Genomic DNA, 27101 nt, shown 5'->3' with positions numbered 1-27101 from the left:
ATCAGAACAGCAAGACCATGGGCGTGGGGAATAACATAAGGTCAATTGCGAAATATAATGGAAAATATTTACATTCATATTCCGGGCAAGAATTTGCAGTAAGAAAAAGAAAAAAAAAAAAAAAAAAAAAAACACACAGGGTAGTTTTTTTTTCCTCCTGTGATCCTCTTCTGATGCCTAACCATATGCAACTATGCATATCTAAACCATCTGAAGTTACTAAATCAACATGCATTATGGAAATAGGATTGTATTGGCAGAAAGCATATGGACTGGACTTTCCATGGACATACCCTGAAATATTACAGTTTCATATTTTTTTACATCACTCTTAAAATGAAAACTCAGCTTCATCTACCCAATCAATCTTCATTGCAAAATCAAAACAAAAAACTTAACAATAGCTTTAACTGCCTAGGAAAAACAATGCTTAAACACATTGCGTAATGACTCTATAAGATGTGTATAGGTTTGACATCAAAGCAAAGAGCTGAGTTCACAAATACTTGTATCCAGTTTTTATTTTTAAAGGAAATTGTGCAATAGTTATTGACATATTGGTGATATATTATCTGCTGGGTGTTTGGGTATTAAGGGTACCTGTCTAAAGCTGAATCAGTTGAGACGAATTTTCTTTTGCATGAATATTTCTTGGTCTCTCTGTTTTGTCTTTTTAAAGTCACTGCACCACAATCTTATGTTTCTAATTCTGCAGCTCTCCTCAGTCCACCCAGTACTCATCACATCTGTTCATTACTAACTTTAAGGGGTTCAATAACATTGAGTGTCACCATAGAAACTGACTGACTTACTAACTACATTACTGGATAGAGTTACTGTATGACTCAAACGGATAAGGCCATAATTGTCAAAACAAAACAGTTTCTGTGAACTTTAAAAGTCTGTCATATTCTGTGGGATTATGACATTTATGATATTTAGAAATTTGAGCAGTCTTTTTTTTTTTCATGGTGATTCAAAAATGCAAGTATAAAACAAAAAAGTAAGAGAAAAAAAACCCTCAATGAATTCCTCTGCAATGAAGGAGCACTGCTTGTGTGCTATAGACCATGACTACTTCACAACTGTTTCCATTCTGTCACTGTCTGTTTGGTCACTAGCACCACCTATCACAGATGGGCAAAAGTGGCCCTTTAGAGCATTTTAAAATACCACAGCATGGTAATCCTGTGCTTCAAGACCACTTTCATCCCTTCTTTTCTCATCTATTGTTTTCAGTCCATCAAGAAGTCCACTCTAAATTAGGTGATGTAGATGCGGTGGAAGTCATTTGCTCCGAATGCAGCATTGCATTTGGGGCACTTCCTCTGGCGAGTATCATAGCGAGTCTTCAAGCATTCATAGCAGAAGACGTGGAAACACTTGGTGAGGACAGTCTCCTTATCTCGTGTATTACAACAGGGACAACGCAATTTAGCCTAGAATGGAGACAACAGAAAGGTCAGGCACAAATAATACACTTATAAAGCTACTCTACCAGTCAAAATGTCAAATGTTTGAAAATGATTTCATAGACACAAATTCTGCTTATGTAAATTCTCCATAAAACTAAAAATATTTTTTTATTTTTTTATTTTAAAGTATGAGTTGGACTAAATAGTACAGGAAAACAAGTGGCCAGCACACATGGGAACTCCTTTGAAAAAAAAACACCATCCCAGTTGGATTCCTCAAGATGAAAGACTGGTTGAAAGAATGGCCAGTGTGTAATCTACGCAAAGCAGGCCTACTTTGAAGCAGCTAAAATTATATGATAGTTTTTTGGTAACGACAAATTTCACATACTTCCATTTCTATTTTCAGTATTTTGATGACTTCACTATTATTCTTAAAAAAAAAAAAAAAAAATTTACAACATACAATTAAAATAAATATAATATATTTTATACACACACATATTTATATACATTACACACATATATCATCTTTTAATTGATATATTTCAATTAATAAATATTGTATTCACTACTGTTCAAAGTTTGGGATTTTTTGTTTTGTTTTGGAAAGTCTCATGCTCCCAAGGATGCATTTATTTGCTCAAAATAATAGTCAAAACAGTAATATTGTGAAATATCACAATTTTGAATAACTGTTTATTCAAAGAAAAAGAACTTTATTCCTGTGAATTTACAGCAGCCATTACATCATTTTAGTGGCACATGATCCTTCAGAAATCATTCTAATATGCTGATTTGGGACTCAAGAAACATTATTCAACAATGTTGAAAACAGTTGTGTTGCTGAGTATTGCTGAGAATTCTATGATGAACAAAGTTCAAACAGCATTTATTTGAAATAGAAATCTTCTGGAATATTATAAATCTCTTTACTGTCACTTTTGATCAATTTAATGCATCCTTGCTGAATAAAAGAGAATCCTACTGACCCCAGTAAAATAACTAGTTGAGGGCACTAGTTTATGTTTGACTGGTTGTCTACATGAAAAGAATCTTTGAAAAGCCAATCCTCACCTTATACTGATTAATTTCTTCTTGCAGAATCTCATCAGCATCTGTGTACACCTCAACTTTCTTCTGTTTCTCCAGCTTACGCCGCAGCCTGGACAAGTCCTCCTGAAAAAACAACAACAACAACCCAGCATAGTAGAAGAGTTACACACACACTGTTCCCACTCATTTGTATCCCTGAAACATATCTACAACACACGTGCCCATGTACCTGTGCTCTCTTGAGGTTGGCACTCTCCCTTTCACGGGCAGTGCGGTTGTCTAATACGGAGGCTTGGATTTCCCTCAACTTGGTCTGAGTGTGTTCCAGCTGCACTTTAAGGTCCTCGGCCAACTGGGCCGCCTCCACCGCCTGAGCCATTGTGCAGAAAAAGCAGCATTAAACACACATCTGGAAATACATGCTAATGGTTTGCTAAGCTGAGTCATGGTTGTCATAGACATCAGAACAGAGGTGGGCGTCTGTGATCTTTCCGGTTTTACCTTGCGCTTGTTGAGCTCCAGTGCTTGAGTGCGCAGCGCCAACTCTTTCTCCAGAGAAGCCAGTGTGCTCTGCAGGACACCTTCCTTCTCTTCTAGTTTCTGTACTACCAGCAGCTGAGCGTCCACCTGGGAAGGGCAGTAAAAAGAGCAGATGATACAACTACATCATTATTGCAAAAACAGAAGTTATTAAACATATTACATGCAGATTTACTGCCTCAAAAATGGAAAGGCTCATCAATTTTAGCTTTCATTCTGGGCCGACTAGTTGTCTATAAACCAACTAGTCAATTAGTTTATCTAGATTTTTGCTTTATTTTTTAGTGGCAGTACTTCAAACGGGATAAAATAAGAGACTTTTAGCTGATTTCCGTTGGTTTCCATTTTGAAAACTTTAAGGATATTTTTGAAGGACAGATTTGTGTATTTTTGAGTAAAGAGGAACACTAAGCTAAAAAATATTTCAAATTAAAAAAAAGTTGAGACATCTGTTGTGCTCCCTACAGCTATTCATAAGAACGGCAAACAGACCCCTGTCTAATTATATAGGGCCAATTTTACATGGACAGCATCTAAAAGCTGAAAAATGCATGTCCGAATCTTATGATCGTGTCACATCCTGTTTTCTAGGATACCTTCAGATACCGTTGCAACCTATGATATCCCACTATCCTGTGCGTTCGATTTCGTGACAGTTGAACTAAAAAAATAAAATGGCATCTGAAAGTTGCAGTTGGTAGTCCGTTTGTGTAAATATATGTTTTTAAACAACGTTTCCCACTTTTGGTGTTACTTCGAGCGTGAAGTTATGACTAAAGCTATCTCTATTTTTTCTGTAAATCATTAGACCATTATACTGCTTCAGAGGCCTGTCCAACAACAGGTGGTTTCTAAGCTTTTGGACGCAGCCATAGTAGACTAGTTTTTCATAAAACCCACCAACTAGTAGATTATGAGAACATGTTTGTTTTTGTACATCCGTAAATTCTTGCCTGGATGCATGGGGATTGTATGAGGAAATGCTTTTTTTCTTGCACACCTGGGTTTTGAAAGTGAGCACTTGGTCCGCCAGCTCCTCTTTTTCCTCCCGCAGAAGCTTGTAAATCTGGTTGGATTTGATTCTCTCACTCATTAGTTTAAAGTTGGCATCATCTTTCTCTCGGAGCTGCTGCATGAGCCTGCTGTTCTGCTCCTGCATGTCTTCAAATGCCTGACCCGTCACATCCATCTCGCTCAGCAGAGCCTCTTCCTCCTGAAAGGTCCACACGGGCTCTGTCAGAGTACTAGCTTCAAAGCTACAGAGGTTGTTGAACTAGAAAGATTATAACACAATTGTTTACAATAACTAGGTATACCAACTAGACACACCACCTGTTTAGTAGCAGCCAGTTTTTTCTGCAAGTGTTCGATGGTCTCCTCTGCCACACGGATCTTGCGGAGGGCATCTTCATCTGCCAGTTTCTTGCTTTCTTTCCTTTCCCTCTCCTCGAGTTCCCGCACTCGCTGCCTCAACTCTTCCACCTGCCAGACAATGTTGATATTAGCATTAAGAGAAGGACCACCCCAAGTGAATTGCATGTTAATGGTTTTGCCTCACAGAAAGACAGCAAGGCTTCACATACCTCTGCTTTGGACTTCTTTTCTGCGGCCATGAGTTGCACTTTATCTCGCTGCTCCTTTGGGGCTGATTTGTACATGTCTAGCAGTAGTTTCATTTCCTTCTGAGACTCCTGAGCTTTTCTGTTGGTGTGACACACATGATATGGGGGTAAGGTGACAGATCTGAAGTTCATTAAATGCTATATAATAGCATTTAAAAGACGATATTATAGTTGCCTAAAATAAGGCACATTAAGATACAACACAAAGTGTCCAAATGCTTTTTGTCTTCATTTTAAATGTATGTTTTATTATTAAATATTTATAAAAATTTAAAAAAAGAGCATGTGTGTGTGTGACTTGCATTGATATTTTGTTATGTAATGCAATGAATTTTTAGGTAAGACCAAATACTTCTTGGGCCACTGTATATTAATTATGATTGTCCATTTATATCCAGCATGATTGATAAAATAGCAGATAATATTAAATCAAGCAGTATTGAGAATCATAATTCAGGCTGAAAGATGTACTTGAGCTCTCCTCTCAGCATCTTCAGCGCATCAGAGTCCTTCCTCTTCAGCTCGTCACTGCGCTGTCTCTCCCGCTCTCTTTCTCGCTCCCTTTCTCTCTCCGCCTCCCTCTCTCTCTCCCGCGCCCGTTGCCTTTCCAGCTCTCTCCTCCTCTCTTCCTCCTCCTCCTGGTCCTCATCTTCCTCTTTCTTTACCTCCAGTCCTCCATCACCCACGCTTTCTTCCAACATCAGCGCACCTGTATCTCCACTCTGGCACTTCAACTGAAAAACAACAGTTGTGACATTTTACAGAGAACAATATTTAGTGAAAATTCAATTACTTTGAGGAAAGTAACAGGTCACATATACAATAACATAAGTGCACTGAGAGGTATATTAGCTAGTAAACAATTTTTTTCTGGGTGGGGGGATCATGCATGGATACTTTACATTTAGAAAACACTTGAATTACAAATGAAGAAAGGTAATTTATTATACAAAAATATGACATAATAATAATAATAAATATATACACACACACACACACACACATTTGTTGGTTCTCTTTTTGTTTTCACATGTATTCATAATTTATTTGTGATATCACAAATAAAACAATTGACTTCACAACTATGAACAACATTTTTAATAATATATTTGAATAAAGGGGGAAGATGGGCTTTGATAAATATGGTAATTTGATAATTTTGTTGCAGGAGCTTACACAAAGCCCAGGAATGCTTTATTTTAAACTATGCACTAAATTTACAACAACAAAAAAAACAGTAAAGTAAACAGTCAGTAATAAAATAAGAACAAATTACAAACGATGGCACAAATAAGTACAATCGAAAAAAGAAAAAAAATTAAATAAACACTACTTAAAGTTTTTCATGCGAGTCTAACAGTAGTATTTGGGTAAGAAATACTACAGAAATGAAAGCAATCAAATGTATAAATAACACTGAATAGTCTTCATTGTAAAATAAATACAGAGTAATGCTTACAATTAGTTACAAAAAAGTTGCAAAGAGTCACTGACTTTCTCTTTGTCTATTGTTCTACTGTACTGTGTATATACATAAAATATATATAATAATATTTATATAATAATAATAATAATATTTGTAATTGAACTACTGAATACGCCGCAGCCAACTGAATATTCTGTGATTGTGGGAAAACTGTCAACGAAGACCAGCATGAGAAATACCTTGTTTATTTCCATCTGTGTCTCACGTAGTTTCCTCTTATATCTCTGCACATCCCCTTTCAGCTGATGATTATGGTTCTGCAGACTGCTGATTAAGTGTCTCATTTCTCTGTTTATTGGGCCTGAAAGAAAAGAAAAAGAAAAAAAGAGAGAGAGATAGTGATGCTGATAGTCATTCGAATACAATTACAGACGTCTCGGTTTATGATGCTTAGATAAAAAGTGAACACCAGCCAAAACTGAACAATCAGAGAAGTGATGACAGGATACACCACCCCCACGGACTTCCTCTTGAAGTCATGGTTACTGTAAAACAAATGGGCTTTGGGAAATTCACCACTAAGGAATCCCACCTCACCCGCAGGGCATGGCAACCGAAAAGAATAAAATCATGTTACTTGTATGAGTGACGTTACCTGCTTGCTCATTGGCAGCAAGATTCTGTTCAAACTCTATCCGTAGCATTTCATACTCCTTGCGCACCTGGGCCAGCGTGTCCTCAAGCTGGATGACCTCAGTGCGTAACTTCTTCTGAAGAGACAACTCATCACTCTACAAACAGAGAGAATGACATTCAAACAATCACAAAAAACATGCTCAGATATGACTACCGGCAATCATTTCTGTCCAATCATCCCTCACACCTCCATGTGCTCTATCTGCCGCAGGTGTGCGTTTTTGGCTGTGAGCAGCAGAGCTCTGGCTTCATCCAGCTGGGTCTTCACACTCAGAGACTCATTGTACAGCAGAGAGAACTGTGATTGGAGGCACTTGTACTCTGGCGTCTCCTTCAACACTTCCTCTGGTATATTCCTCAGATCCATCTACAAAGAGATGTAGAGGTCAGTAATACCAGTCAGTAAAAAATCTAATTCTTTTTTGACCTCTCATTGAACTCTCATTGAACCTTCAGTTTCTCGCTCTCCCGAACAGCTTCCTGTAATTCTTGCTGAAGTTTCTCAAGCTCTGCCATGCGGCTGTTAGCAAGTTCCTGGTTTTGCTCTAACTCGGCATTCAGAGATTCAAACTGATAGTAGAGAAATACTCGTTAGACAAACTGACGTACAAATCACAGATTGGAATCAGGTCTACGTCATTTTTAATGATATGTTTGTTATGGTTTGTTATGGTTAACTAAAACTAACATAAACAATTTTAGACAACTGAAATAAAGTGGAAATAAATTAAAATAAAATATAAATATTACTGAAATAAAAAACATTCAATAGAAATATAAAACAATAAAAATGACAATCACAAAGTTATAAAACTTTAAAATTATAAGAAAAAAAAGCAACATTTCTAAATGTATTTACATTATATGATTTATTAATAAATACTACAGTAGTTTATAAATAACACTGTTACCTTCTGTATACTGAGTGTGATTTGACCACCTGGTAACCCACCAGAACTGCCAGTGGCATGGTAACCGGAATTAAGCTAATTTGGGGGGAACAAAACATATGTAGTCAAGAAATTAATAAATAACAATCGTATTGCTAGTCATACCAAACTGTGTTTTCTGTAAATGACGCAACAAGATAAGTAGTATAATCTCCTGCAGTACAATTTCCTTTCTCACAGGAAGTACTGCTAGAGGAGCACACAGCAAATAATATATTGATTACTACGAAGGATCAAGAATGGCAAAGAAATATATAGCATGAAACCTGAAAATGTATGTTTTATTTCAAATTCAGGGAAGTTAAATAAAATAAATTGCTTAGCATTAAAAAGGATGAAACCGTGATTTTCTGAGATGAAGGGAAAGCTGACCTGCTCCAGAGCTTCTGCTAGGTGTTTATTCAGCTTCTGCTCTCTCTTACGGAGTTTTTCAATGTCCCACTGCAGGTCTTCCACAGCCGTTTCCATTTCAGACACTTTAGTCTCAGAACTCGTAACTTTGTCAACCAGTTCATTATACTGTGAAAGCAAAGACTGGTCTTAAGGACAGCTAAGACACATATCACACATCACTTTCACAACTGTTAAAAGGTTTGGGGCTGGTAAGATTTTATTAATGTTTTTCAAAGAAGTCACTTATGCTCACCAAGGCTGCATTTATTCAAACAGTACAGTAAGAACAGTAATATTATTACTTTCATTTTCAGCAGACATTAATGTATTTTCAGCAACCATTCTTAGTGTAAAATGATCTTTCAGAAATCATTCTACTATTCGGATTTGGTGCTCAAGAAACATTTCTTATGAAACCAATGTTGTATTGCGTAATATTTTTGTGGAAACCAAGATATTTTTTTTCATGATTTTTTGATGAATAGAAAGTTCGGAAATAGTATTTATTTGAAACTATTTTTTGTAATAATATGATCAATTTAACGTTTCCTTGCTGAATAATAGTTTTAATTTGTTTTTAAAAAAATCTTACGGACCCCAAACCTTTCAATGGTAGTGTATAACTTAGTAAATATACAGTAAATAAAATTTGGTCAAACAAAACTAGGCTAACAGATACCTCTAATGACATTTTGTGGTGTTTCCCTTGAAGGGAGGAAGCAAGGTCTTGCAGTCGAATATTTTCCTCTAGAAGTGTGCGGTTTGTGGCAATTATCTCTCGCTGACTGTCATCTTCACAAACTGATTAGAATGTAAATTGCAAGAGCGATAGTTTAGTGTTTGTTCAAACAGTGATCAAACTAAGTGCTTTCGGGTACTTTTTTTTTTTTTTTTTATAATCATTTTGTGCTTTGAAAATCACAGCAAATTAATTGTATTTTACCAGCTGACTCCACTCTAGTACACAGCTCGTCAATGCTGCTATGCAGGCGGTCAAAGATGCAGACCATGCAGGCCACAGCACCCTTGCTGAACTGCATCCTGTCCTGTAGCTGCAGTGTCAGCTCCTCTTCACTGCTGTTATCCAGAGTTGCCAGAAAAGCCTTTGCGCTCACACTGAGAGGTGGTGGAGGTGGAGGGGCTACAAAACAGATCAAATACAATATGAATGTAAATGGAAAAAGCTGCTATATGCAGGCTAATAGACACTAGATGCATTATTGTTTTATGTTTTGTTTATGGTCTGAGTATCTTGAGTATTTATTTTGTTACATCAGGCTTTTATGGCTTATAAAGTGTTATATTACGAGAATATGGAGCTCACACTCGAAGAAAAAAAATAACATCTAAATTTTACCAAGAAGCCAAAACTGAGCGAAAATATGCAATTTGGTGAATTTGCTGTTATTTATATGGTCAAAAAAAGATGAAATTCTGACCGATTGTAATGTAAATCAATAGCCGCATTTACATTACATGGTTCAAGCGACCCAATTCCGCTTTTTTCCTCCCATGTGGCACAGATCGGATATGACCCACAAACGTGTAAAGGTCCGTGCACACCAAGGAAGATAACTATAAAGATAACAAAAAAGATATAGTTCTAAAAATCGTTCTCAATATTAAAAAATAGGAGAGTTCACACCACAGCTAAAACAATCACGGCACAGAGAAACTATATCGTTGGAATCACTTTCAGGACGATTTTATCCAGCTGATGAATGTTAAAAACATTGACAGCCAATCAGAATCCAACCTGGTGTAACAAGCTCAAGCTTTTACAGTGGTAGACAAGCACACGCTTAGAATAAACAGAATGACATCGTCTGCTTGTGTGGACGGCCGCTAATATAGTTATCTTTATAGTTATCGTTCTTGGTTTGAATGGGCCTTAAGCAGGAAAAAAGCACATGGATTCTGATATTCTCAGATTGGTTTTAGGCCTCATTCATATGTGGAAATAAATCTGATATGAATTGGATACGAGCATTTGCGTCTGCCATATAAGCTGCCAGATCAGATTTTACGATCAATGTGAGTCGTACATCATTGAAAAACCACCAGTGGCATATGACAACAACTCAGGTGTACACCAACTGCAATTACATTATTTTTTTTCAATGCCCTGGCTGCAACAGGGGCTCTCCTCTTTTTTTCTCCACCATAAGATACCAATGTTTTGCTGACCTTTTAAGATGGTGCAGAAAGCAAAAGCTTGTATTATCATTTTATCTGCGTCCATTGCAAATCGTGTCGTTTTTACTTCCTTTCAGCCTAAGCTTTTCATGGACGCTAAGTTTTCACATTTACATTTCACATTTATTCATTTAGCTGACGCTTTTATCCAAAGCGACTTACAATTGCTTTATATGTCAGAGGTCACACGCCTCTGGAGCAACTAGGGGTTAAGTGTCTTGCTCAGGGACACATTGGTGTCTCACAGTGGATTCGAACCCGGGTCTCTCACACCAAAGGCATGTGTCTTACCCACTGCGCCATCACCACCCCTATATAAGTTTTATAGGGTTAATATGATAAATGTATAAACTAATGTTGTAGTCAAGACCACATAAACCAAATCAAGACCACCGTGTGTCGAGACCAAACCAAGACCAAGACAGGGTGAGACCGAGTCAACACCAAGACCAGACCAGCACTCCTAAATTTCATCCTAAAGGTCCACATTTACTACTTGACAAATGTATTATAGTCATTCAATATACAGTAAGAATAAACAGAAGTTTGCATCTGAATTGGTACAATTACAACTGCATAGATAATGCTGAGATTAATGTTTTAAAAATAACCTTTTGAATAAAGAAATATGATGGAAAAATAAAATTATACTTTTTTTAAATATGAAACTACAACTGCCAGTAGGTGGCGGCAAATCATTTAATGAGTCACGGAATCATTTATTCAAACGATTTTTTCGAAGCAGCTGATTCATTCAGTAAGGAAACACAGATGTGTGTTGCTTGAAAATGCACAACAGTTCTGCTATGGATTCATATTTAAAAGTATAGTAAGCAATCATGCTCATATTTGCTCTTGTGATATTGCTTAATTATATAATTTGTTATAATATAAAGATCTCATAGAAGTACTTTTTTGCAATCGTATCTTGGATTTTGTAGGCATTTGTATGAATTTTGGTGACATTTTTTTTTACATAATCCCTCATTGATTTCTGACCAGGCACAGCAGTAACAAAATAAATCAAAATAGACATTTTTAAGAAATATAAAGTTACTGGCTGCATTTGAAGCAGGAAGTTTTACATCCAATCACATTAATGATGTTAACAAATAAATCATACAATGCACCGGCAATTTAGTGATATCCCCATGGTTGTGGCCCTGATCGGTCTTGAGACAAAATCTCAAGTCCTCTTAGACTGAGACCGAGACAAGACCAAGTACAAATGTGGTCAAGACCGAGACCTTCAAAAAAAAAAGTCTCGAGACCAAGACCGGACTCGAGTACAACAACACTAGTATAAACTATGAATAAACGCTTTATTTTAAATATTGTGCAAATGGCATCGGAATCTAACTCAGTATATTTACCGGGAATTCCATCCTTCACTGGTACAACAGTCAGCTTCTCCTCAGAGTCAGGCTGCTGTTGCTTCTCTTGCTCCTGTGTCTGTTCCTTTTCTTGCACTGGTTGTGGTGGTTCTTCCACCCCCTCAGGTGGCGGCCGGGGGAGGCCACCATCCACTTCCATTGGAGCCGGCAAAGGAGCAGAAGGTTCAGGAGCAGGTGATGGAGCTACAGCAGGAACTGGGACGTCTGTCGGAACAGGAGGGGTGGCAGGGGTCTGGACAGGAGCGGGGGCATCCTTGGGTTCTACATGCTGCAGCAATTCATGGATATTTTCCTCAAGCTGTGAATACAGAGTTCAAATAAGTCCTTACAATATTACTATTATCTGGTATAATAGATGTCATATAAGGAATGTATATTTTGATTCGTTCAGTATTGTTATTATTGTCATTGTATAGCATTGGAAGAAAAGAAGAGTGGTGAACCTGAGTCCAACAGCGGTTGACGATAAGCAGGGTGGTGTCATCAGTGGCCTGCCTCTTCTCCAGTTTCTCAATCTTCTCCCTCAACTCATCCTCCAAAGCCTGCCTCTGTTCAAGGCGTTCGCAGAGCTTCTTGTTCTTGAACTGAATGACCTTCATGTCCATCTCCTCCTGCACAAAAATATTTGGGGCAAAATTACACAAGTCAATCTTATCTACAAAGGTTTTGAAGGTTATGACAGAATGTTTAAAACACTACCAATCAAAAGTATTGGGTCAGACTTTTATTCAGGAAGGATGCATTGATCAAAAGTGACAGTAAAGACATTTACAATTTTACAAAAGATTCAAATATTTCTATTTCAAATAAATGCTGTTCTTTCTATTCATCAAAGAACCCTGAAAAAACGATCACGGTTTCGATAAAAATATTATGCAGCACAACTGTTTTCAACACTGATAATAAAACAGTGATCAACACACATGCTGTAGTAAAGTGCCTACTCGCATACTTGTGCATGAGAATGACATGAGGGCGAGTAAATTAAGAAACAATTTGAAGTTGGGGAATAGTCATTTGACATGCTTTGCGATTAGAACTGTGATTGATAGCATTGATCATCTAAAGTGTATATGTGCTGGAGTGCCACTCCTCAAAATGAAAGCACAAACATCATTTAAATCACCATATCACATTTTTAGTCTTTGTAGTATGACGACTTTTAGATAGTTTATTCTTATAATTTAAGTGGGATTGAGAGAGAGGACATAGTGAAACTATCAGGAGTATCTGTGCTTGAGCTGCTTGTCTGTGTAAGAGTGTACTACTGAGAAAAAATGAAGTTTACGGAGTTTCAGTGACATAACTACATTAAACTACTATATAATGTTGAATATAATGTATAATAATGCAATGGTGGAATATTTGCAGGTGCTGAAAATGCCAAATGTCTGATTTTAAAAAGGGGCCAACATATTTTAATATATGTATTCAGTGAACGAGTGCAAGCATATGTGTCTAACATAATTCTGTATTATTAGATTCAGAATCATGAATATTTTTATTCTGGTGTCATCATTGCCCTGTGCATTGGGGACCAGGACCAAGTCTAATCCTAGTCAAGTTTATCTTGATTAAATACTAAATATTAAATAAGGTTTTGTAACTTTTTACCATATGTCTTAGAAGTAATAATAATAATAATGATAAAAACTCTTTATTTTGGCTTAAAGTATCACAATAGTATCGTGTCATGAGTTCAGTATCGTGAATTGCATCAAATTGTGACATGAGTGTATCGTTACACCCCTAATTGAGTGATTGTTTTTAATGATGTCCATGTTAAAAACACACAAAATATTGGATATTGCAAGACTGCTCCCAAAAAGCTACAACGCATTTTGTTTTGGTACATGAAACATACCGTAGAAGAAACTCCTCCAATGCGGATGGGCTCAATGAGAGTGGTGGTAGTCTTCTCCTCTTTCTTCATCTTTTTTTCAGGTGCGCCAGGAGGACTATCCCCTCCTGAGGGGCGCTTCCCACCCCCTGTGCCAGACATGCTTCCCTACAAAATTCAGTGTTAGATAGACTATTATTATATTATTCAGAACTACAACAGATGCAAATTTAAGGGTAAGCATCAATTTCTTCAAAAGCACAGGCAGTTTTGTTAAAGGTTCAACCAAACTGTCATAATTTACTCCTCATGTTGTTCCAAAGCTGTATGACTTTTTTTCATTTGTGGAACAAAAAAAAGAGCCAGTCTCTCAGTTATCATTCGCTTTCATTGTATGGGGAAAAACAAAGATGCGATTACAAGTGAATGATGGCTGTCACTCCTAAAATAATCTGCATAACGTCTCCTTTTGTGTTCTAAAGTAAAACATACAGTCATACGTATTTGAACATAATGGTGAGGAAGTGATTGATATTTTTTAGTTTTGGGTGAACTATCACTTTAACTAAATAATTGTACATTGCATAGTTCCAAGACAGCTATATTAGTACTGACAATATCAAACAAAGACCACTGTTAAAGAGATTTAGCATAGATCATTTCTATCTGGCCTAAAATTAAAAATATTATTTAACGATAACAATAAGAAGATTTAAGCTGAAACACTTGTGATGTAATTAACTGTTTTGAGATATGCTGGTTAAAACGGCAGACGTCTTCGATCTAATTCATATTTATTGGATTATTTCATAATGAAACAAACTATAAAGACGATATTATCGTCATATTACGCAGGGCACATATTTATGCAGTAAAAACTTTTTTTCCCAATTAATTTAAGGCAACAGTGGCGCTTTGAGTGAGTTTAGCTTCGATGCTAGCTAAAGCCTAGCAAGCGAGACACAACGGTCAAAAACATGGGGCTTTTTTACATTATAAATTGCATTTTGTTAGAACTATATGTCGCACGTCATACTACAACGTTTTAGGTACTCTGCGGTTAAAAATGTGTTTTAAAATAGATTTGTGTTAGTGACTTTTTTGCAACCAGAAACAAACCTCCGCTCCGACCGGAAAACAGGAAGAACAGTAGATATGTGAACACTGACACCACAGGACAAAATTAGGTCTATCAAAATAAAAGTGAGCGGGAATAGACAGGCCCTAACATATGTGTAAAACACTTTGTTTGTAGCACTCATACCTTTTTGGACATTTGTTGTGATCACAGACGTATTTGCTCGAAGTGAGCTATTTGAACAACGTATGGTTGTGGACTCTTTCGTGCTAGTCTGATATACTTTACGTCACTTCCTCTACATCGCAGGGTGAAAATAAAAGTTCTTAAATGTTGTTCTTAATACTAGTTTATTCATTGATTTGTTTAAAACACGTGTAATTACAACAATATTTACATTTGTTTCCTATTTTTGATCGTTCCAATGTCATATTAAAAATAATGACGTGCATCCTCATGTGAAGTTTTCGTGGCTTTTAAGTTGGCGGTACTGATCAGTGGTTTGGTGGTTAGTGGTTTTTTTTACAGAAGAAAAAATGTAGTTGCTAGGATACGATGTAACACACACACACACAGGTGGTTTAGATTAATGTTTATTGAGCCGTTTTCAGAGGCTGTCCGAGGGGAGAAATGAAGCCTTTTGAGAACATTAAGGTAAAAGCTATAAGTTACTTTTTCATGGAATCTAGAGATCAGGAATAACTTGTGATTTCCCCAAAATATTTTTCATTTTTGTACATTATTTGTAATCTTTTCTAGGAGCCCCAGCCTCCAAGAGCACGGGTGTTGTTATGGTAACGTTAGGCCCCAAAAATAAATAAATAAATAAAATCCAATGCAGTTTGCATTTTAAGCATCAGACTCAAACAAACAGCCTCAATAATTATTGTTGTTGACTGCATTTCTAGGGCAGATCTGAAACACAGTGATATGGAAGAGATAGAGAAGACCAATTCCATACCTGAGATTGAAAGGTTTACATTTATATTACAAATATTGCTTAACACATGTATATTATGCTAATTTGTATAGACCTTATTCAGAGCAGCGCCATGCCCATGCCAAGTATGAAAGCGAGTCTGTGAGGGATAAACTTACCGTGTTTTCAATGGCATCCGCTGAATAAAGCTCTTAGATCACTTATAATTTTCCACAGCTCATGTTCTTTGGAGTTTTTTGCCTACTGAAATGTCTTGTTAAAATATTTTGCTGGGTTTCGTCAGCAGAACAATCCAAAAACACAAAATTATAGTAGGCTACCTACAACAGCGCTACAACCCACTGACGAGATGCATGTAAGTTATATCCCTCAGTCACAGCCTCGCTTTCATTCCCGTTAAACATCAAAGTGAATAACGTCTACAGCATTATTTGATTTTAAACAGTCAGTCATGCTATACTATTACATAAATTAGTGTGACATTATAAAATATAATAGTTAAAAATATCAAGATTAACTTCAAGGTGATGCCTTCATAGGCTAAACTATCTTTATGTCCATCGCTGAACAGTGGCTAACTTTACCTCTTGTATCTTGTTAGGCAACTTGCAAATTTTCCTGCCATTTTGTAAATAACCAAGCTATAATTAACAAGTTTAAATGCCTGAGATAGACCAAATACATTTTTATAGAAAATCTACCCTGAATTACAGAAGGTGCTACAAAACAGGAATGATGCTAATCATAATTGATAACATTGCTTGATCTTACGTGAATGCACATTGTTTGCTTCCCCTCTAGGATTTTGTGCCGTGCATTATTGGTCTCTGATGTGCCTCAGCCAAAACAGGGAGTACTTCTTGAGTTGTATACAAATCTAGTGCTGTTCTGCAGAGAGAGAAATTTCAACAGGGAACAAACTTCTGTTCTCATCTCCATTATAAAAAACGTGCATCAGTTCAACACAGGTGATGCAGCCATAGTAATCATGTAGAATTAACAATATCTTTATCATTTTTTTACAAGATAATATTCTCATACTTTATTAAAACATTATTGTAAAACATTTTCAGAAACACCCCTGGATAACACAGATCACTGTTTGACCTACTGCAGTGAACTTCTGCTTTGCCATTCAGTCAGGGTATGTCAATACAATATACCATTCAAAAGTTTGGGGTCAGTAAGATTTTATTTTTTGGAAGAAATCAATCTAAGAATTTAATTCAGTCAAATTTTATTCAGTCATCAAATTGATCAAAAGTGACAGTAAAAACATTTATGTTACAAAAAATGTGTTTCAAATATTTTTTTTTCTATTTATCAAAGAATCCTGAAAAAAAATGTATCAATGTATTTCCACAAAAATATTAAGCAGCAAAACGATTTTCCTCATTGAAAAAAAAATGTTTGCAAATCAGCATGTCAGAAGGATTTCTGAAGGATCATGTGACTAGAGGTGGACAGTAACAAAGTAGCCTACATTTACTTGAGTACTGTACGTAAGTACACTTTTCGAGTATCTGAACTTTACTTGAGTATTATTTTTTTCTGGAAACTTTTTACTTTAACTTCATTACATTTGAAAGCAAATATCGTATTTTTTACTCCACTACATTTCTGTCAAGGTCCTTGAGTAGAATGTAATAACATCAGTCAGGGGATGATTTTAGTTGCAGGGGTTGCATTGTGGTTGGAAATGAAAGTCATATTGACGTCAACCCGTTGTTCATTTTCAACCACAATACAACATCTGTCCAACGTTGGAGATTAACGTAAATCTGACGTTGGATTCTGACATCAACCTGATTTTCATTTTCAACGTCGGGTTTGGTCTTCTAAATGCTAATTTTGTCGTTGTTATGGAGCATAGCTTATAGATAACAATAAGGCTAACGCATTCATATTAAAAGTCAAAACACTTTAAATAGAGCACTATTTGAGGGAACAGGCATTTGGGTGTCCGAAACCATTGTGGATGTTATTGAGTGCACTTATTCAATTTCACATTCAATCCCACTACTGGAACGGTGTTCTAGAAATACATTTGATATTGATATAGCCTAAGGGTAGGTAGGCAGGCATAGATTCAGAGGCATAAGGTACTGTAAGTATTAGCCTACATACAACAATAAAACAATGCATTGACATTTACTTTTGATACTTAAGTACTTTTAAAAATGAGTACTTCTGTACTTTTACTTGTAACAGAGTAAGATTTGACCAGTAGAATTTGAACTTACACTCAAGTAAGGAAGTTGTGTACTTTGTCCACCTCTGCACGTGACACTGAAGACTGGAGTAATGATGCTGAAAATGCAGCTTTGCCATCACAGGAAAAATTACATTTAAAATGTATAAAGAGAGAAAACAGTTATTTAATTTTGTACTGTATTTTAATCAAATAAATGCAGCCTTGGTGAACATAACCACACATTTTGAACAGTAGTGTAATCATATATCTGCTTTGAAATAATAACTGTTGGGAAGTTAACAAATGTTTTTGTGCTCAAACCTCTTTTGTTCTTTCCCCCTTTAAACACAGAGGCCTCCTTTCAGTATCGACCTTTTCAGCTCGGAGCAAATGACACAAATTTTATACTATTTCATCAACACATATATGAGACATTATTTTTTATACAAATACATTTTTACTCCAGAGGTGAGTTTATGGATTTGTCAGGTCAGATACTATATAGTATTAGTACTAAATTCAAATTTATGTTGACAAAGCAATTAACTTTATGACCTCTTCCTCTTGCATGGTAAGGTACAGTTGGATATATCCATGTCATATATTGGAATACCTGAGGAGGACGCCAATATAGAGGAAACTGCCCAATCTGGTACCTGATAAAATAACACTAACTCACTCTCTCACTCTCTCTCTCTTTCTCTTTCTGGTAAACACAGAGGCCTCCTTTCAGTATCGACATTTTCAGCTCGGAGCAAATGACACAAATTTTATACTATTTCATCAACACATATGAGACATTATTGTGTTCTCTCTCTCTCTCTCTCTCTCTCTCTCTCTCTCTCTCTCTCTCTCTCTCTCTCTCTCTCTCTCTCTCTCTCTCTCTCTCTCTCTCTCTCTCTCTCTCTCTCTCTCTCTCTCTCTCTCTCTCTCTATATATATATATATATATACACTACCGTTCAAAAGTTTGGGGTCAGTGAGAATTTTATTTTTATTTTTTGGAGGAAAGAAATCAATACTTTTATTTATCAAGGAATAATTAATTTGATCGAAAGTGACAGTAAAGACATTTATAATGTTACAAAAGTCTTTTGAACTTCCTATTCATCAAAGAATCCTATAAAAAATAAATAAAAAAACTGTACAACTGACAGACCAACAACTGTTTCAACATTGATAATAATAATAAATGTTTCTTGAGCATCAAATCCTCATACTATACTGATTTGTGAAGGATCATTTGACACTGAAGACACTGACACTGGTGATGCTGAAAATTCAGCTTTGATCACAGGAATAAATTACACTTTACTATAGATTACACAGAAAACAGCTGTTTTACACTGGAATAATATTTTATTGAATATGGAATAATATAATATTTGTTGTATTTTTAATCAAATAAGCGCAGCCATGGTTAGCAGAAGAGAATTCTTTTAAAAGTATTTAAAATCGTACCGACCCCAAACTTTTGAACGGTAGTGTATATATACACACACACATATACAACTGATATTTGAAAGTATATCTGTCATTTGTTGTTTAAAGAAAGTACTGCAGATGGAGAAAAAGAAACTGAGAGGGAGACAGAAATGGATGGAGAAGTTCAACAAAGTGCTGCACTACCAGAAATGAAGACCACAGAGACAGACAGTCCCAACCAAGGTAGTTATATATTCTAGTATGTTTTAATTCAACTGGTTTAATTTAATTCCTTAAGTACATAATACAACTCGAAAAACAAACCAGCACGCATAAATAAGGCATAGGCTCAAAATATCTATTTCTGTTACAAATCAGTGTATAAGTTCATCCATTTCTCCTCCCACTTGACAAATGATTAGGTAACACTTTACAATAATGTTCCATTTGTTAACATTAGTTAACTATATTAATTAACGTGAACTAACAACGAAAAACAATTCTAAAGCATTTATATATCTCAATTACTGTTAATTTCATCATTTACTAATACATTATTAAAAACAAAAGTTGTATCTGTTAATATTATTTAATGGATCTGAGCTTACATGACCCAACATTGAACAGCTGAACAGTATTTTTTTTTTAAATTAAATAACGTTAATAAAGATTCTAACAAATGTATTGCCCATTGTTAGTTAAAGATAGCAAAATGCATGAACTAATATTAACTGACAAGACCTTAATGTATAGTGTTACCAATTATTATTAATGCATAATGTAATATTTTAGTTATTATCTTTGTTTATTTATATATATATATATATATATATATATATATATATATATATAGTTTTTAAAAAATTGCAACATTTACATGTTTGAGTGGAATTATACCTTTGTGCCCTTTGTACACTAAATTGTTGTTTTTTTTTAGCAAAAAAAATGTTTTTAAATAGAGATTACATATTTATGCCAGACTGCATGCTCTAATATGTAATACTCACTGCATACCACAAATAAAATAAAAGTATGTTTATGTATGATTTTTTTTTTCCACAAGGGTCTTCTTCAAAGTCTGAACTTAGGTCCATAGTTCAAAAAGAAGTGAGGGATGAAGTGATGCGCTTGAATGATCAGCTACAAAAACGTCTGCAGGACAGTGCTGATCAACTTAATGATACCATTAGTAAACTGGAGGCCAAGATTCAAGTTAAGAAGTAAGAAAATATGTTCCACATCTTTAGTTTAGTTTTGAAACCACTCATTTCAAAAGTAAAAACACATAAAATACAGTAATTATATTATTCATATATGTTTACCTGTTTAGATTTACTACAGTACCTTGATGATGAATGGATAATGTCTAGTCAACTGTGATAAAAAGAAACAAGTGGTAAAACATGTAGAGGTTAAAAAGGAATAAAACCTGTACACACAATTTTGTAAGGATTTTAAAACAACTCTCAGTAGTAATGCGATGTTTCAAGTATGTTATCCTTTGTATTGAAAGTCTTAAAATCCTGTTAAATGTTCCCTGTTGATCTATGGTTTAGGCCTCAACAATCTGGAATTGTTTTCGAAGCATAACAGTAATAATAAATTCAAATACAATCTGCTTTGTGTCAATAACAGACAAAGGCTAAAGAGCTTGACTAGGAAACAAGCTCTGTCCAATCTGATAGTTAATTGTAAATCCTAGTCATTAAAAAAAAAAAAAAAAAAAAACTGTTATCTCTTTATATCAAGCTGGTCCATACAATAAGCAATATCAGAAGCTACCGCCCCCAATAAGTATGTGATAAAACCATACATTTAAAAAATAAAATCCACAGTGAGTGGTTAAAATGAGGTTAAAATGCTGTTAAAATCAAAAAGCACCATCCATCTTTGAAGACAAAAAAAAAATCATCTATAAAAATCAAACAGCTGTGTTTTGTGTGACTTTTTGACAGGCAAGCTAAAACCACAAAAAAAAACTCAAACTGTAAATGGACAGATGAGGGAACATAAGGGAAAACCATGACCTTTAGTTTTCAAAGTCTTCAAGGCCCAGTAGAATGATTTTAGCAGTGTTCTGGAACAGAGCAGCTCGATTCTGTTGCTCCCCTTTCTTGACCCAGTGTCCATATATGCGGAAAGCACAGCCGTCAATGAGCTTGCGCACACCGCGGATGGAATAAGGGTCTCTTGCAAGGAGCTCCTTTGTTAATGGTCTGGCTCGGTAGTAGCGGCACTGCATTCGTATACAGGCTAACACTGTCAAGATCAGGGCCTGAAGATGCAAAGAACAGTTTTGAATTACAATTGGAATTATACTTGTATAGTATAATTACACCGTTGTCCACAAAAAGCTATTTTTAAATGTAGGTCTCTTTTTTCCCCTTTGTAATTTAGAAAAACCTGAAATTACAAGTGGAAACGATTTTTAAAACAGCAATTACATAGTAATATGCCAGACTGCATGCTCTCATTTTAAATCCTTACAACCAAAAAAAAAAACAAAGAGAGAAAATAAATAAACATACACTACAGTTGAAAAGTTTGGGGTCAGTAATTTTGTTTTAAAGAATTGAATATTTTAATTCAGCAAGAATTGATCAAAAGTGACAGTAAAGACATTTATAATGTTCTAAATGCTTTCTATTTCAAATAAATATTGTTCTTTTGAACTATTCAAAGAATCCCCCCAAAAATGATAATACTTAAAAAATAAAATTTCAACATTGATAATAATAAAAACGTTTCTTGAGCAGCAAACCAACATATTAGAATGATTTCTGAAGGATCATGTGACGCTGAAGACTGAAGTAATGCTGAAAATTCAGCTTTGCCATCACAGGAATACATTTTTAAATGTATAAAAAAAGTGATTTTAAATTATAATAATATTTCACAATATTACTGTTTTCACTGTATTTTTTGCAACCTTGGTGAGCATAAGAGACTTCTTTCAAAAACATTTTAAAAAAATCTTACCAACCCCAAACTTTTGAATGGTACTGTATATAAATGAAAAAAAACGCACCTTAAATGTTTTCCTGGGGCTAAAGATCCGCACATCCTCCTTTTGGTACTGACGGAAAAAAGGATGAGCTAAAGCTTGCTCGGCCGTGAGGCGAAGAGTGGGTTCCAGCACTATAAGCCTTGAGATCTAAAGGAATTTCAACTTTTTAAGCAAAGAGTGTAATGCACATTTCTCAATATTGGCAGTTAGCCTGTATGCTCCAGGCTAAAGGCCTGTTCACACCAAGAACGATAACTATAAATATAACTTTATTAGCGTCCACACCAGCAGACGATATCATTCAGTTTATTCTGAGTGCACTCTGAGTTTTGTTGACTGCTACTTTAAATGCTTGAGCTCTTTAAAGCAGGATGGATTCTGATTGACTGTCAATATTTTTATCGTTCATCAGTTGAACAAAAACAAAAAAATAACTCTGAAATCAATTCCAACGATATCGTTTCACGGTGTTATTATCGTTATAGTTGTGGTGTGGAGTCTGCTATTCTTTTATATTTAGAATGAATTGTTGAACTATATCTTTATAGTCATCGTCCTTGGTGCGAACGGGCCTTAAGACAATCTCACCAAGTCTTTGACGGTGTCAGACCGGTCATCCCACTCTGGAGAACTAAACTGGTACCGGCCTTCCATAATCATTCTCAGCATCAGCAGCTGTTTGCGATGCCAGAACGGTGGAGACCCAGCAAGAAGTGTGAACAGGATCACCCCACAAGCCCACCTGTGGGAAAACATGGGACAGACGATGAACCATCCACAATGCTTTTTTGACCCAAAAGAAAGGTTTAATAGCAGAATATGAGTATTATTTACTCACAGGTCAACCTCTTTCCCATATCCCTCATGTGTCTCATCCATGGAGCACTTCAGAATCTCTGGTGCCAGATATCCTGGTGTTCCACACAACTCTAACAAGGGAAATTGACAAAGACCAGTGTTCAAACAATGTATGTGGTAAATGGGCTTTGATTTGATTTGTCGCCGTGAAAGGACAGTGTTGATTTTCTCACCTCTTAGTCTTTCATTAGGCCCCAGCTGGACTGAAAAGCCAAAGTCCGAAAGTTTGATGTGTCCCTGGTCGTCTAGCAGCACATTTTCAGGTTTGAGGTCACGATGTACAATATTTCGAGAATGTAGATACTGGACAGCCTCCAGAAGAGCACGCATCATACTCCTAAAAGCAAGAACATTTGCAACCAAAATATGGTACGAGAAGAGAAATTCGCAACCATAGAAACTTTAAACAAGATTTGAGAAAAAAAATTCACCTGGTTTCCTTTTCACTGAGAGTGACTTTTTCAGTCAAGTAATCAAATAGTTCTCCTCTCCTCATGCTGTACGAAAAGTTGTGTGTGAATTTTGTTTGGATTTTTCAGTGTAAATATAATATAATATAATATACTTACAGGTCAAATACCAAAAATATGAAGGTTGTTGACTCATAAGAATCAATAAGTGTGACTGAAAAAGCACAAATAAGGTCAGTCATTACTCAGAAAGGGCTGAACACATCATTTCAAACATTAGCAGTAGCATTCAGACTCACTGATGGACGGGTGGCCCTTCACCACAGTAAGTACATGGATCTCCTTCAGCGTGGAGCTCTTCACCTCCTCTAACTGCTTTTCTGTCATTTTCTCTGCAGTGATCTCAATGATCTTCACTGCAAACTCCTGCCCCGTGTGTTTGTGGACACATCTGCGCACCACACTGCTCACACCTCTGCACACGGGACAGTTTAGTTACGCACAAGACATCTCAATAAATTACATTAAAACGCTTGCTGAATAGTACAAATACTCACCTGCCAATCACCTCTTTGGGATCATACTTCTGATAAAACTCTTTTGCCCCAACCCAGTCAGGCAGCTCATCTCCAAGAATGATATCGCGAGTCATAATGATAACCTAAAACAGACATATTTATTAACCTTGAGTGAAGAAAAGATATGCATGTTTGCTTTTTGTGTACTAGAAATCAGTCAGTCATGCATGGGCCATCACGTTAAAGGTGCTATATGTATTTTTTAGCGGCCTCTATCGGTGATGTTTCAGATTGCAACCAATTTTTAAAAGAGCGCTCGTGCTCTTGCGCATGCTCGAACTCAAGAGCAAGCGCACACGGCCACACAGACTTTCAACACACCGGAGAAAGCATCACACAACATACTGGAAACTCATGTAAACTCCCACTGCAACGTTACAATAATAGACATTATCAGCTTGACGTTGAACTAATGCTCCATGCTTGTAGCATGATAACGTTACATTGACTGCATTTAGCCGACATGTGGTGTTAGCATAATAAGGCATTTCACTGACTATTCGTGTATCTTTCACAACCAGCAATGGCAACATAGGTGAATGTATAATATGATAACGAAAACGGTTAGCGAACTAGACTGAACAATTTCAGTGTAACAGTAAGATCGTAGGAAGTAACATTACTGTACTGAACATGTCTGAAAATTATAAACAATATGATAGTAGTGGGATGAGTGACGTTAGACGGTAGATCTAGTACATAAAATAAAAGTTACATCCTTGTTATCCTGGAACAGTCTTTTGTATTCATTTCATATCTCATATATGTTGTAGTTTACCTTGCCATTTCATTACAGTTTACCATTATTTATTTCAGCATATCTGAAAACTTGTAATTTATCACAATAAAAATAGTGGAGGTCTCTCCATAATTCAAACGCTCTGCCGATGTTGATCGTGTTTTCGTCCTAAGTCGATCCGATTCACGTTTGGCCTGACGAGCTTCAGCAGATACATTTTTGTTTTGTTTTGTTTTTTATATTTATGTGGAGTGCGTTTTGTGCTGGAGGCAGGTCGTTTTTGGGGTGTTATCAGACTCCATGTCGTTAGCTGCAGTGCCGTCGCATAGACTGTATATAAAAAGGAGAGAGGCTCGGGAGCGCGCATGCACGTCACATCCGATGGATTTCGCAGAAAATCCGACCCGGAGACTTCACATAGAAATAGGAATACTGGCCTTCAGAGGTAATAGCAAAACCCGACAAGTGGATCATTGTAATGTGTGATTACAACCCCTTCACACACAGGCAATAAAAAAAGGATTCATTTTAGAAGAAAAGTTACATATAGCACCTTTAAACCCTACGATGCACGACGTCCACTACAATGTACATTTATTTAAAAGCCATTTTTGACAATTCAGGGCGTGATATTACATCCAAGCCATCACAATTGTTTACCTGAAGCCTTTCCCATCATTCTATATCAGTGTCCAATTTTAAATGTCAACAAAAGTGGTGAAGCACATTTTTCATTTGCTGATTTTCTTACCATTAAAGGCTTTATGTGATCTTTGGACATTTCTATGGGGGTTTCCATTAAGCTCTACTGTGGCTATTAAAATCATTATTTAAAAATAATCATAATAATAAAGTATTATTAGTAGTATAAGTATTGGTATTTAAAATGTTTTTACCAGTGTTTATAAGTATAATGTATATATATTTTAAAAATAAAAATGTTTAAACAATATTGTGTGCGTAATTCTAAGACTTACTCTCCAGTGCTTTGAGAAGCTGCTTTTAAAGGCGCTTTATAGAATTAAGTTTATTATTATAATATTTTGTGGAAACTAAGAAAATGGACATGCAGGAAACAGCACGTACACAAGAAGGACACGTGCATGTGTGGTGGGGGGGTTCTGCAATCTTTTCTATCCAGGATCGATCATAATTAATTATATAGCATGTTAGTTTGCTTGTTGCAAGTTAATTATTATAACGGACATGCTTTCTTACTAGTTGCCACTGGTTAATATAGGTTTACATTACAACCCCAAATGAACGGTGTCGACTCCAGCGGACAAATGTGTACCCCTATCAAAATACATCGTTTAAAAATATATTCTGAATAATTATATTCTTGTTTTGAAGCAAAATACAATCACTCCCTTAGTGATTTATTAATTCATGCATCAAAAAGTAAATGATAAAAATCACTTCCCTAGTTTTTCAAAAATGAATGCATCAAAATGCAAATAATAAATCAGCGTAATACCCACATACATGTGAAATAACAGCTAACTTCAGCAATAATTGAGCAAAACAAACAGTCTAACGTTAACTGTTCTGAGAAACGAACCGTTGCGATCATTGACCTCGTATCATGCTGTCTTGTCCCAACCCTGAAAAACAGAACGTACCCACAACCACTTCCACAAAATCAGCCGAAGTGCACAGTCATCTGACGGTTCTGTGTTTTCAACTGTCCGGCTGAAGACATGTATTTGAAGCGGTTGACAATACTGCCATATCACTGTTGAGAACTTTTATAGTGCTACTGGACAATGTCAACAACACCGTCGACACCCACTTCTCTGCCTTGTAAATGACAGCTGCAGTACACTCGGTATTTACCACTGCCCCCTACAGGATGGAGCGGGTAACGGCACAGACTATTTAATAAAAATGTAATTTTGGCTGTTTTGTTACATTGAGTGGGTCACCTTATGGGGGCCGACATGTTGAGATCACATGACTAGCTAAATACTACTTACTTTTTCTTGGTAACCACCACTTTCAATGGTAAAGCAAGACCATTTTCATGGGAACTCACTCACAGATTTAAACTGCTATGTTTTGGGCTTTAAACTGAACAGCTCTATTGCTAAAGAATTGACGAAATTGACAAAATAATAATAATAATAAGTGATATAAACAGCAGCAAGGCAAGCGCATGGGTTGGACCGATTGGGTCTGTTTCTGGGTGTGCTATTCCTTCTCTCATTGCTTGATCTGTCATCATTCCCATGGACAAAACACTCGCTTCTATGGGCTTGAAACAACAAGTTCAATGCTTCACAGATGTGGCAGTGGCACAGATGCATTTACATACAATTCCAAAAATAATGTTGTGAAAGTAACA

General features: G+C 36.0%; 3 protein-coding genes across 6 annotated transcripts; 1 reads left to right on the top strand and 2 right to left on the bottom strand.

Moving 5' to 3' along the window:
• Positions 1-503: 503 nt before the first annotated feature.
• rnf40 (ring finger protein 40) lies at positions 504-14819 on the bottom strand. 4 transcript variants are annotated; one of them, XM_056255747.1, is made up of 20 exons: positions 14793-14819; positions 13553-13696; positions 12132-12299; positions 11668-11986; positions 9042-9239; positions 8778-8899; positions 8078-8224; positions 7667-7741; positions 7206-7325; positions 6943-7122; positions 6715-6850; positions 6299-6420; positions 5105-5367; positions 4595-4712; positions 4341-4493; positions 4012-4224; positions 2973-3098; positions 2701-2841; positions 2493-2594; positions 504-1439 (listed from the first exon to the last, which is right to left on the bottom strand). In XM_056255747.1, the coding sequence occupies exons 1-20, from the start codon at positions 14802-14804 to the stop codon at positions 1263-1265; spliced, it is 3036 nt and encodes a 1011-aa protein (XP_056111722.1). In that variant the 5' UTR covers positions 14805-14819; the 3' UTR covers positions 504-1262. The 4 variants fall into 4 exon arrangements, with proteins under 4 accessions (XP_056111722.1, XP_056111723.1, XP_056111720.1 ...); XM_056255748.1 differs by lacking the exon at positions 14793-14819 and adding an exon at positions 14648-14691; XM_056255745.1 differs by lacking the exon at positions 14793-14819 and adding an exon at positions 13949-13972.
• Positions 14820-15186: 367 nt separating this feature from the next.
• cfap119 (cilia and flagella associated protein 119) lies at positions 15187-20783 on the top strand. The gene is made up of 9 exons (XM_056255759.1): positions 15187-15260; positions 15366-15400; positions 15515-15580; positions 16348-16514; positions 16620-16690; positions 18092-18208; positions 18317-18392; positions 19292-19408; positions 20229-20783. The coding sequence occupies exons 1-9, from the start codon at positions 15237-15239 to the stop codon at positions 20387-20389; spliced, it is 834 nt and encodes a 277-aa protein (XP_056111734.1). The 5' UTR covers positions 15187-15236; the 3' UTR covers positions 20390-20783.
• Positions 20784-21175: 392 nt separating this feature from the next.
• phkg2 (phosphorylase kinase, gamma 2 (testis)) lies at positions 21176-26531 on the bottom strand. Its single transcript, XM_056255758.1, has 10 exons — positions 26380-26531; positions 23998-24101; positions 23740-23915; positions 23600-23654; positions 23462-23527; positions 23204-23367; positions 23011-23101; positions 22761-22914; positions 22194-22319; positions 21176-21440 (listed from the first exon to the last, which is right to left on the bottom strand). Exons 2-10 carry the CDS (start codon positions 24090-24092, stop codon positions 21195-21197), a joined length of 1173 nt encoding a protein of 390 aa, XP_056111733.1. The 5' UTR covers positions 24093-24101; positions 26380-26531; the 3' UTR covers positions 21176-21194.
• Between the last annotated feature and the right edge of the window lie 570 nt (positions 26532-27101).

Source organism: Rhinichthys klamathensis, unplaced genomic scaffold (assembly GCF_029890125.1).
Source record: "Rhinichthys klamathensis goyatoka isolate OS25496 unplaced genomic scaffold, OSU_Roscu_1.1 h1tg000121l_1, whole genome shotgun sequence".
NCBI lineage: Eukaryota > Metazoa > Chordata > Actinopteri > Cypriniformes > Leuciscidae > Rhinichthys > Rhinichthys klamathensis.
This window is presented reverse-complemented; position numbering and strand designations above follow the sequence as displayed.

What these genes read in the sequence shown, in the direction of transcription:
- rnf40 (XM_056255747.1), bottom strand. An exon ending in AGTGAAGGATGGAATTCCCG is followed by an intron (nt 9,240 to 11,667) that starts GTAAATATACTG and finishes TCTGTTTTGTAG; the next exon opens with CCCCTCCACCTCCACCACCT. An exon ending in TAGCAGAAGCTCTGGAGCAG is followed by an intron (nt 7,742 to 8,077) that starts GTCAGCTTTCCC and finishes CCCCCAAATTAG; the next exon opens with CTTAATTCCGGTTACCATGC.
- cfap119 (XM_056255759.1), top strand. Translation starts at nt 15,237, where the DNA reads ATGAAGCCTTTTGAGAACATTAAG. An exon ending in AGCCTTTTGAGAACATTAAG is followed by an intron (nt 15,261 to 15,365) that starts GTAAAAGCTATA and finishes AATCTTTTCTAG; the next exon opens with GAGCCCCAGCCTCCAAGAGC. An exon ending in CGTGCATCAGTTCAACACAG is followed by an intron (nt 16,515 to 16,619) that starts GTGATGCAGCCA and finishes AAACATTTTCAG; the next exon opens with AAACACCCCTGGATAACACA.
- phkg2 (XM_056255758.1), bottom strand. Translation starts at nt 24,092, where the DNA reads ATGACTCGCGATATCATTCTTGGAGATGAGCTGCCTGACTGGGTTGGG. An exon ending in CCCAAAGAGGTGATTGGCAG is followed by an intron (nt 23,916 to 23,997) that starts GTGAGTATTTGT and finishes TCCCGTGTGCAG; the next exon opens with AGGTGTGAGCAGTGTGGTGC. An exon ending in CTCAGTGAAAAGGAAACCAG is followed by an intron (nt 23,368 to 23,461) that starts GTGAATTTTTTT and finishes TCTTGCTTTTAG; the next exon opens with GAGTATGATGCGTGCTCTTC.